At 40.2% G+C, this 11,468-nt stretch overlaps 1 protein-coding gene across 1 annotated transcript; it reads right to left on the reverse strand.

Annotated features, from left to right (window-relative positions):
• Nucleotides 1–1,040: 1,040 nt before the first annotated feature.
• LOC136752670 (vacuolar protein sorting-associated protein 26B-like) lies at nucleotides 1,041–11,286 on the reverse strand. The gene is made up of 6 exons (XM_066708183.1): nucleotides 10,819–11,286; nucleotides 8,451–8,607; nucleotides 6,463–6,627; nucleotides 5,984–6,159; nucleotides 5,696–5,838; nucleotides 1,041–4,880 (listed from the first exon to the last, which is right to left on the reverse strand). The coding sequence occupies exons 1-6, from the start codon at nucleotides 11,039–11,041 to the stop codon at nucleotides 4,746–4,748; spliced, it is 999 nt and encodes a 332-aa protein (XP_066564280.1). The 5' UTR covers nucleotides 11,042–11,286; the 3' UTR covers nucleotides 1,041–4,745.
• Between the last annotated feature and the right edge of the window lie 182 nt (nucleotides 11,287–11,468).

An 11,468-nucleotide genomic window follows, 5' to 3' on the forward strand; every position in this document is an offset into this window, starting at 1 on the left:
TGCTTTCCAGATATTACCATGTTAAGGAGTTTGCATGACATAATGGTGAAAGATCAGACTGTGGTCAGTTTCTGGCATTGTTTAGGAAGGCCGTAACTGCTGTCACCATGTGCGGTTTGGGATCGTTTTGGTGAACTGCCCTTATTGTGTAGAAGTTTAAGTCAGTAAACCCCTGTGAAGTGATATGTGCTGTGAGGATCCCAGACCTCGTAGCAGCAGGTGTGCTTTAATTGGTGAAATTCATTCTTTCTTGTGTCAGGGATTACTGTTATTTTAGAAACAAAGTGTTGATCTGGCTTTTTTTCTCCGCTTGTGCAAAATGGTGAAAATGTGTCGCATGGACCCATTCAGGTTAAAAAAAAAAAAGTCACTTGAATCAGTGGGGGAAAGAACTAGCTAGCTCCTCTTTTCTTGTACTAATTTAACTTTAAAATAGTGCTGCAGGAGTCTTGGCGCGAACAAGAAAGCATGACCATGTATTTCCAGTTTCCATTGGTTGCCCATAACTTTTAAGTGACGGCTGCGTTGTGAGACTTTGCAATGTTCCCTTGAAGCCCACTTGCCGGTGTTTAGCAATACAACTTGCACGAGCACACCCTATGTAAGACACTGTGTCATGGCAACACAAATATTTTTTCCAGCTGAAAGCAAAATAAAATAAGCCAGAGGGTGAAAGGAAAATATGTCTAGACTCCACAAAAGGTTTTTAGATCGCTCTTTCTTTTTTTTAATCAGAGAAATAAGATTAAAAACAAATTTAAAATACAGAAACGCAAAATACAACTATTTAATAAACAAGTAAACAATGTACTTATATATTGTATTAACATCTATACTTTGCATTACCATATACTCTTTTTTTTTTGTGCTGAAAATGTACAAATTCCCTTTCACAAACAGGCTAGCAGTACCTTACAACCTTACATCTATTATAATGAATTTATTTTTAAATATCTATTTGTAATCATATATACCTACAACTCTGTAAATATATATTATGTAATTATACTGTAATTGTAAAAGGAATGTTATCTCTCTAATGAAATTTTAATGCCAGCATGTTATTTATTTCATTTTAGCACAATGATAATGTTAAAGATTGAAACTCAACCTCTTGCAAAGAGAATCAGTCATTACAGATAAGATTCAGTGAAAAGTACAGAACTGCACATGTAGACTTTATTTTTCCTGCTGATGGCTAGCATAACGTGTATATATGTAATACTTGAGTTCACAGCTTCTTTCCAGTTTGTTGCAGTTTACCATTTGACCAACAGTACACTACAGGGTAATACAATTTGTCCACAGAGTAGCGATGAATTGAAGTCCTGTGCAGTTACCAGTAAAGCAGTGCGCAGATGCTGTTGCTTCACAAATGTGTACTAGGCAATTGTAGCTGTAGCTTAGGTCTCATTCTGGAAGATCATTGGAATTTAACAAAAGGCAACATGAGGTTAAAAGCTAGGGTAACCCGTGCCTAATGGGGCATGCGGCTTTAGTAGCACTTTTTGTGTTGTAGACCAGTAACTAGCCTCAGTGGCCACTGAGTCCCTTAACTCTTTCAGTTCGGACAACGAAGACGACAGAAATCTGTGAATCCTCGTCTCTGCAGACTGGAAATGGTGTCTGAAAAGGCGGAGGTGTGCAGGAAAGCTGAGCTGTAGTTTCGAACTGTGTGACGGGGCGTCACAGGAGTGGTCACTGAATGGCGGAGGTTGGGGCCTTGAGTGTGTCTTGAAGCAGTACAATATGACCTTTCCCCTTTATCTTTATGTACCATTGCTAACAGCTGGATAAAAGCATGCCTGTATGTCCCAGGCCTTCCCCCCTCAAACCCTGCTATATTTCACAGCAAACTAACATAATGGGACAGAAATAGGAGAGGACCGAGGTCATGTTCATTTAGTATATTTCTCCTATTTAACTTCTTACACACACACAAACACATTCGATATTTTCAGTCCTTCAGGAGGATTTGAGTGCATTTGAAAAACAAAAAATAAAAATAAAACCCCAAACAAACTTTTACTTTTTGTATATTGGCAGAGACCTTAGAAATACTAGAATCCGAAGGAATGATGCTCGGGTCTTGAAAAATACAGAAACATACAAAACAAAAATGGTCAAAAAAACAAACAAACAAAAAACAGTATGAACTTACTTTAGGCATTAAACTCAAAACATGGTTTTTGGCAGATGCTTACACTAATAGGCACAATGTTAAGATAACAGCTTTCAAACAAACATATTGTTCCCTTAAAGATGTGTTGGATTCATCAACTTCAAATAATGTACATGCAAAACAAAGAAAATAAAATCAATTATTAAAAGTTACAGGACTTACAAAGAAAGAAACTTACAGGCTTTTAATGTTCTATTAAAACAATGACTTACTTTTGCAGCAGACAGACGGGAATAGTGGGAAGGACTATAAGGAAGGCAGAGTTTAAACAAAGGATATGGGATTCTGCAACTACATTGGTCAATTTCCTTTATTTTTTAAACACTGCTTTGTTTAGGCAAACTGTTAATGAAAGTCAAAACAGGCCACCTGCTGCCGTAGATATTACTTGTGTGATTTCTATTTTAACACTGAACATTAACACATTACTATTAATATGATTTAGGTAATTTGGGTAATATTCATGTAAGTCAAACAGCACTGGGTGTTCAGGGCCTGTTTCATGGTTTGCTCCAAAATGAAACTAGTAGCGTTCTGACATAAAACAATTGGAAAAGTAGATTCAGTACTTACGAGGCCTCAAGTCTAGTCTGTATTGGGTGTCTCTCCCCCTTTTCTTTTTTTTTTAACTATAAAAATGTCACTTGACAATACGGAGATAGTTGATTTTTTGTTTTGCTTGCAAGCAAATTCTTTTAAGGTTAATGTTAAAAAAATTATAGAAATTCAAGAAGGTGATAGAATGTACTTTGGAGCCCTTAGTGCAAATACAATGCCTTAAAATATGGGCCTTCATGCTGGATTTAATGAAAATAAAAATCCTGGGAGGTGTGGATATGATCCCACTCCACACACACAGCACCTCGATTTCTCTTCTCTTCCTGCCATCTAAATACAAAATGTACTGCTTTCATTGCGTATTTTGAGCACCAGCCTTCATAGCTCAGAGAAAGTGCCGGCCTACTCCCAACCTCAAAAACTGCACAGACGCGAACTATTTTTTCAACTCAAGGTGAAGTGGACATGTCCAGATACAAACATGCTGGCGTCTCAGCTTTAACCTCAGCCTTCGATTTCCCTGGAAACAAATAAAAAAGCGAGCCACAAATGGAGGTGCAAACAAAATGCTGTCTGATTTGCAACTGTACACACAGTAAGGGGACAAGTGCAGCTCTGCCTTTCCATCCCAGAGCAGGCAACTCTGTCTTCCCATAAGCTTCCCAAGCCAAACTAAACTAGACGAGGTTACGATATTAGATGTGGTTCTTGGACGGAGCTACTGTCCTTTACCGTGGATGCAGTGAAATTGATACATTGATATAAAGCAGGCCAATGCGCTCTGAGAAGCAGCGTGTGTGTTTTGTGAGAGCTAACGGAAATACATGCATGGTTTATTTTCGTAGCTTCCAGCCCTTTTGTGTGCAGTATCCTTTCATATCAAAAGAGGAAATCTCAGTCATGTTTGTTTTATTTATTTTTATTTTTTTCCCCTCCGGGAAGCAGTAAAGTCTGGCAGTTGAAGGCAAAAGCTACTCTACCGTTCCTGAGTCTAGTTTTGCTTTTTTTTTCTCTTTTGTTTTGTTTTAAGAAAGCTGAATAGTATTGTCAACGGCAACGAGAAATCAGAGTGAACTGTAAACATTGTAAGGAATCAAATGAGGAAGGAAGTGCCCAGAAGCAGGAGCAGAGCTGTATAAGGTGACTTAACATTTTTTTATTAAATTGTGTTGCGTATAGGTTCATGATTTAAATAAGGGGGTAAGCAGGTACCCTACATTATAGGAGGCAGTAAATTTGAGGATCAGACTTTGATTGATTGTTCACATTTGGCAATCATCAAAATCTCAGGAAGGCAAGATTTAAAACTCCTAACCTGTACTTCCAATCCAATAGATATACATTTTAAAAGATGAAATGCTGGGGTGGCGAGTAGTGTTCTCGAGTGGCAAATGCAGAGTGTTGACACCTCTTTCTCTGAGTGTAAAACCTCTTTCTACGCTCACCTACAGTGTGTCTACAGCCAGGGTTATCTAAAGCTGTTCACACTCCCTCCTCCTTCATAGTAGAAGCACTGACATACAGAAAACAGCTGAAACAATGTCATACATCTGGATTGCACAGTTGTATGGTTGTTGCTAATCTACTGACAGGAATGTCAGGAACTACTGGCTCTGTGAGGACATTCTTTACATATATTATACATGCAAGCAAAATGTAGCTTATCATATTTTATATATACGCATCTCTTCTTATTAACCAATGGGGTTCCAAAGTACATATCATCTCCCTGAACTATACTCCCTTTCTCTGATCCCTTTGTTAAATGTATAGCAATTAAAAGAGAAGGTTCCCTAGCCAGTGTTGATGGTTAGTTTTGGGATGGTGGGGTGGGGTATACATCCCCTGCCCCCCCCCCCCACCACCCCATGCAGACACACAAACACACACACACTTACTCACTCACACGCACACACACACACTCACTCTCACAGTGGCACTATCACTCACACACACAGTCTCTGTCCGGGATGGGGCCTGGTTGGTGCCGGCGCTGGGGCGGGAGTTAGTTCTCCTCCTCCTTGGCCTGGGCTAATGACTTCTCACTGCTGGCCGAACCCTCGAAGCGTTGGGAGGCGATGGCAGCCTGGTGTGACATGCTCTTCCTCACGATGTCCCCTTTCCTCCACAGGGTAATCTCCTGTGGAGGGAGACAACAAACAGAATTCCCATCACAAACCCGGTCAGAACTTACTTTTGGGTCATGTCTTATTTTCCTGTGCTTGTTTTCCTCACTTTGCCATTCTGTTTTTTCTAATATTCCTGAGGTATGGCACCCATCTTTATGTAAGTGAAAGAGCATCAATTAATCAATTTACCGATATTGAGTTTAGCACATTTGCCTTTTAGGTTTAGGTTTTAAATTTACACTGGGGTCCTACATGGGCTGCCCTGGAAAAAGTGTAATTTCTGTATAAAGTTTACACATTACAGTGGGTCTTCCAGAAACAGCACTTTATGAGATATTGAAATGTTTTGACATCGATACCTGACTGACACATGGTACCTGACCGGGCTACTGTCTTATGTAAATAAAGCAACATCAGACTTGACCTTTTAACTGTAATGCCACCGAGCAGGGACCTTGTACTTCTCAGAACACAGTCAGAAACTCATTATTCCATCTCAGGTGATGCATCTAATGCCAATTAGGTAAAAAATAATAAACTTAAATGAACCTGAGATTCCAGGACCAAATGTCACAATCATAGTGCAAGTCAGCTGGATGAGGTCGGTGGCATACACTGTCTAATACACAGTTTTACACACACACACTATACACATATACACACAATATAGACACACCTACACACAAACCTACAACATTTACAGTATTCCTGTACAGATACTATACTAACACACATACTAACTTATAGTACACATCTGTGTTATCCCCAATATACACACACTCTCTCCCTCTTTCCTCTTCCCTCCCCCGGCAGGCCATGATGTTACCTGCTGCTTGAAGTAGCGTCTCTCCTCCTCGTCTATGAGGACCAGGTTGAGGTAGTACCGCACTGAGAACTTCTTATTGATGTCCCTCATGGTGGGAGTCAGCTCATAGCCAGCCAGGAACAGCCTGATAGGGATGGACTCTCCTGCACAGGGCACCAACAGACACCACCCTGAGTACCCACGCCCACTGCTCCTACCCCTATTTACAAGCCTGTAAAAATGTTCCACTTTACAAGAATTGTTGCTGTTGTCAAATCTGTAATGGGGATCTTTGGGTAGTTTGGTTACCTCTCACGGGGGCTCCGTCCATGATCTCGTACTTCGCTATGGTGTCGTTCTCGTGGTACACGTTGGGCCCCGTGCCCGTTGTCTCGCGCTTGATGATATCAATCTCCATGTGCTTGATCTTGATCCGCACCAGCAGGAAATAAATCTTCCCCACTATGACATCTTTTAGGTGGTACCTGAGATGTTTATTTAAGCATTGATGTTGAACAAAGTTTTTTTTTTTTTTTAAACAGTTTGTGATCATCTGTGGGACATGGGTGCTCAAGACAAATAGTTCTGACTTAAAAATACTATATTTTACATGCATCCCTTTAACACAAGCAGCTAAATTCTTCGACATCTTCAGAATTAGATTTATGCTGAAGACGGCCAAAAAGGTCTTGTACAAGAACTAAACATTTAACCTAAGTAAAGCTTTCAGTTACTAGATAAGGTATATCTTTGTTGGGATATCACCCTTCCAGGAAGAAGAGACTTACTTTGACTTGTTGTACTCGAATTCAATGTGCAGGCAGTCCTCGATTCCCACCTCCATCTTGATGGAGGAGTTGAGCTCGGGGTAGGTACTGAGCGTGTGCACAACGATGTCCATTTCCTTGCTGATGTCATTCAGTCTCCGGCTGATTGTCGCCCGAAGGAAGTACCTACAGGGAAGGAGGTGCCCAGCGACATGCAACCAGGTGAGAACGGTACCATGACCTCCAGAGTACTGGCTAAAGGCTACTATTGTTACCATTTGATGGTTTTAAATTGAACTTTATTCCACAAATACAGGATACAAATACACAGTATACTCCTGTCCACCAAACCACATAACCTGCAAGACCCCCAACCCACAAAAGACTGATAGAAAGATACAAAAACTAACAGACACAAACGGACAAAAACTCACAGACAAAAAACGATAGATTGGTACAGACAAACTAATAGTTACAGACAAATAGATAGAAACAAAAAGGTTCTAAAGGAAACACACAAAGAACTTATGAAAAACATTGAAACCCCATAACAGTAAATAACATACACCCCCCTATGCTATAGACAATTCAACAAAAGAAACAAAACTAACAGTTAATTCCATGTCAAATTTGTCAACTCATTTGGTTGTTGTATAAAAACTGCTGTTACTGTTTGATGTGTCTGGTGCTTTTGACCAAGGGGACATGAAATAAACAAGGAATGATAAACAGTAATGCAGTGCAGAGTTACATGCTCTTGAGCTTTATAACCAACAATAGAGGATAGAGTGCGATGTATGAAAAAATTGTGCAGCAGAATGCCATTCAAGATATGGCAGTACTTTGCAGGGATATGGAGTGCTTTGGATGGATAGCAAAGTGTAGAACTTGAACCAGTACAGCCTAGTTAACACTCCCCTTCAAAAGAAATTGGAAACAATTACAGATCAGTCTTAAAAAAGATTAAGGAATGAGAGTACAGAGTTAACTGTCAAACTGGTTTTGACTGGTTTGAGCAAAACAGCGAGGGGGGGGAACAGTGAAGAGTATCAGACCCATTACAGCACTATTACTAACTCAATAAGATTTACTCTAAAGAACAGTGAGACATGAAAGACCAGGGGGAAAATCACCTTGAAAGAACAGATCCCCTCTCCTGTCAATATAAAGTGTTCAAAGCAAAGGCTAATCCATGCGTTAAAGCAGCACATTCTGAGCGCAGGATGCAGCGAGAAAGGTCGTCCGTGTTCCTGCTAAGGCGTTATTTTCGCACAGGCAAAATGAATGAGAAATCGTTCACAGAATCCTCTGACTGCTTTCAAGTGAATCAGCACTGTCTGCAGGTGTCTTTTTTTTTTTTTTGTCGCCTTCTGAGAGGCCGTATGCAAAATGGGCAAATGGCAGATAGGACTTATTCTTTTGCTGACCTCTCGACGGCAGGCACTAAGGAGAGTTGAGTTAAAATAAAAATAAAATGGTTAAGTAATTGTACTAGGCCGTACAGCCCAAGGTTAAGGTGAGGAAATATTTCCACAGTACAGTAGAATTGAGAAAGCTGGACAGGAGGCGGCTTTGATCAATTGTGAGCACGTTGAGGAGACGTCAGTATCCAGTAGGGCATGTTTCTTACACCCAACTGTGAGTTAATACGGGACCTTTAAAGCCGCCTGCTGGTTGCTAAATCACACACCTGTGATCGGAGTATCGACCAGAGCCAACCCCCATGTCCACAGAATGAACAGCTTGGGAATTGTAACACAAAAAATAACTCATTAAACAGTAACCCATCTTGAAATAGACTAATGTATTCTGCTTGGAGCTGAGAGAGAGAGAGGGGGAGAAGGAAAAAAAAAAAAGTCTAACAGATGCATGACAACAGTGCATTTGAGGTATCGGGGTTGCCCAAGCTTAAAAGTCTTAAGATACCGGCCACGTCTATTTTCCCTTGTAATGCAACCTAGCGAATCTCACCAGCCACCAAGTGCTGTTTTTTGGCACTCTTCTCTTACCGTAGCTTGACGTTCTGGCCTGTGTAGGACTCGTAGGGCTTCTCCACGTGTGTGAACTCAAAGTCGAATGTCTGGGACTGTGTGAGCTCCCCGGGGCGCGCCAGGTCCTTCACAAGAGACACAAACTCATGGTGGTTTCCTCTGTCGTAGTACAGCTCTGTGGAAACACAGACAGGGATCTGTTATACACATATAATTGTATCTTTGCATAACAACCATTCAAACAACAACCCCCAAACCTAGAAAATTAATTTTCTTTTAGCAGACCCTTTTATCCAAACAGGCCTACATATGCATTCACAACTAGTTTTGTAGAATCACTTATACTAGGACCTTGGTTCAACCATCTATTATGACCATGTAGCCTTAAATGTCACAGGATTAAGGTTTCCATTGTGAATTTGCAACCTTTCCAATTGTATGTGATTGTAAAGGACATTCCAACAGTGCTGTCCTGTCACTGACTGTAGGTGATTATAATTGATAGGGCTGATCTGACAGAAACCTGGTTAAATAACCCAGCGCAATAATAATAAATACAAATCAGATGAAAGTTTGTATTATTATTATTTATTATTAGTATTATTAAATGTAATAGGAGCAGTATTTTATGTTTAACATCACATACATCTCCAGGGAAACCATCTGTAGTAAGGAAATTAGGTCAGAACAGAGATTGTGGTACGTTTTCAGACACTACAGTTTGGGGCTTTGAGGAGCTAATGTGGGAAAGATTGGGTTGGTTTCAGTTTCAGAACGAGACTAATCAGGTTTCTCACTTTTAAGGGCAGCAGTGTGGAGTATTGGTCAGGGCTCTGAGCTCCTGAGCTCCTGAGCTGAGGGCCATGGGTTCAATCCCAGGTGGGGGTCACTGCTATTGTACCTTTGAGCAAGGTACTTTATCTACATTGCTCCAGTATAAATGAACAGATAAACACATATCGAACTGTATAGGCCTATATATAATGTGCAATGTGCAATATGATCTATGCCACCAGCAGAGTTGGTAAGTCCAATTCCACTTCAATTCTGGAGGTGGGATTGAAAAAAATAATGTAGTTACAGAACTGGAATAGATTGAATTGTAGTGGAATTGGAATTCAACGAAAGGCACTGGCCCAATCTCTGCTTCTCTGATGATCTTTGATTGTACAATGCATACAAGACGATTGCATAATGTACTATAATGTACTTTATCAAAATGAATGGAACACTTACAGGACTTTCTAAAAATCCTATTAAATATTCACTCCTGCCACTAACTCTTCATTGCTTCAATAATAATAAATACATAAATAAAATGCATTGTGTGTCTGCCTGGTAGAAATGCATACAAACTAACAATCCATTTGCAAAGTGAGCAGCACGGCTTGAAATATTTCAAGATGAAGATGTTGGTTTGTTTATCTGTTCTTTGTATCGTTAGTGGTTAATGATCGGTAACACTCTGGGTGATTTAAAATTCACCAATTCCACTAATATGGCTCATCTGTGATTTACAGGGCAAGGTTTAGCCTACATCAGGTGACAGGCAGTGAAGGGCCTGCAGGTGCATCAGCTGCATGGGGAATTGGTTAAACCTGCAGTTACAGGTTGCATGACCTCTCAGAAGAAGAACTCGGAAATAAACAGTTATTTGGAAGTGTAAATTATTAGCAACTACTCTAAGAATAAAAAAATAAAAAGGTGCACTGATTTATCAGGTGGTGACATGCTAAACATGATGAAAGGCTGCTGAACCTTTTTGACAAAATAAAAGCTTTGTTCTTCGTTCAGCAAAGAGAAATGTATGATAGCAACACATCTTGGAGTGTGCACGTTAAAAGTTGAGCAGTTATTAACGCAAACATTTAATTCGTCCACATAAAAAAGGAGAATGTAGTTGATGGGTCACCTGACTAATGTCATGCAAGATGGATTTTTCAGTGGTTGTTCATGTTAGTGCCATATGAAGTATTTTGTGTTCATGTATTTATATTCAGTGAGCGACAGTGCATAACATCAATGTAGTTTAACATTCTTTACAAGCATGTTTAAATCCCCACCTCCCCTGCATAAAAAGCAAGACAACAAATGCTATATAGACCAGGGTACGTGTTGTATTGCAATTGTATAGTCTATATGAAATGCCATGTAGCCTATGGTAAGTGTTGCACTGCAATTGTATATGGCATATGTAATGCCATCTAGCCCAGGGTAAATGTTGCATTGCAATTGTATAAACTATATGTAATGCAATTTAGACTATGGCTAATGTTGTATTGCAATTGTATAGGCTATATGTGGCCCTACTGCAATAAACATGTTACTAGCAATGCGTGCCCGACCTGTCAGCTGCTAGACAGGGGCCGGCCTGTGTGAGACTCACCGATCTGCCCAATAAACTCGATCTTGATGCCCTGGTGCTCAAGTCTCTTCCCCGGGTTCTTCAGGGTGACGTTGACTTTGCCGGAAACCGTCTCGCCATCGTAGAAAAGAAAATACTTGTCCTTCTTCCCGTCTTCGGTCTTGTGCTCCACTTTCTTTCTCGTTTCTGCATCGTTGAGCACTATATCAATGTCTGCACTTTGGCCAAAACTAAAGAAGCTCATCCCTGCACTCTTCTCTGGAAATATTACTTTTTTTTTCTCCCTTTTCTTTTTGGGTGTCTTGATTCAATCACGCATTGAGGATCTTCCCGTTTTTGAGCTACGCTTCCCTAGTAGTCTCTCCCGCCCCGATTTTAATTGATTGTACCAATAATTGAATTGTAGGTTTCTATGTGTCTTTCCAGTGGTAAGTATGTAGCAATTCCGCACAGCTTCCCCCTGACAGTGCGCATGCGTGGTGTGAAAGTCACGGTGCCACAAACAAACATGGGAGGCAGTTGTCACTTTTGTATTTTTTTTCGACCAAAAATGTTAAAGACGTGAATCACTCTGATTATTGTACTTATGTGGGGTTAAGATAACATGTAATAGTTTAATGTTGCTGGAAATATTTGTATGAAGCTTAACACAAAAATGTAAATCAGGAAAT

Source organism: Amia ocellicauda, chromosome 1 (genome assembly GCF_036373705.1).
Source record: "Amia ocellicauda isolate fAmiCal2 chromosome 1, fAmiCal2.hap1, whole genome shotgun sequence".
NCBI classification, from domain to species: domain Eukaryota; kingdom Metazoa; phylum Chordata; class Actinopteri; order Amiiformes; family Amiidae; genus Amia; species Amia ocellicauda.

What these genes read in the sequence shown, in the direction of transcription:
- LOC136752670 (XM_066708183.1), bottom strand. Translation starts at nt 11,041, where the DNA reads ATGAGCTTCTTTAGTTTTGGCCAAAGTGCAGACATTGATATAGTGCTC. An exon ending in GGCCAGAACGTCAAGCTACG is followed by an intron (nt 6,628 to 8,450) that starts GTAAGAGAAGAG and finishes CCTTCCCTGTAG; the next exon opens with GTACTTCCTTCGGGCGACAA. An exon ending in GACGCTACTTCAAGCAGCAG is followed by an intron (nt 4,881 to 5,695) that starts GTAACATCATGG and finishes CTCCCTCCACAG; the next exon opens with GAGATTACCCTGTGGAGGAA.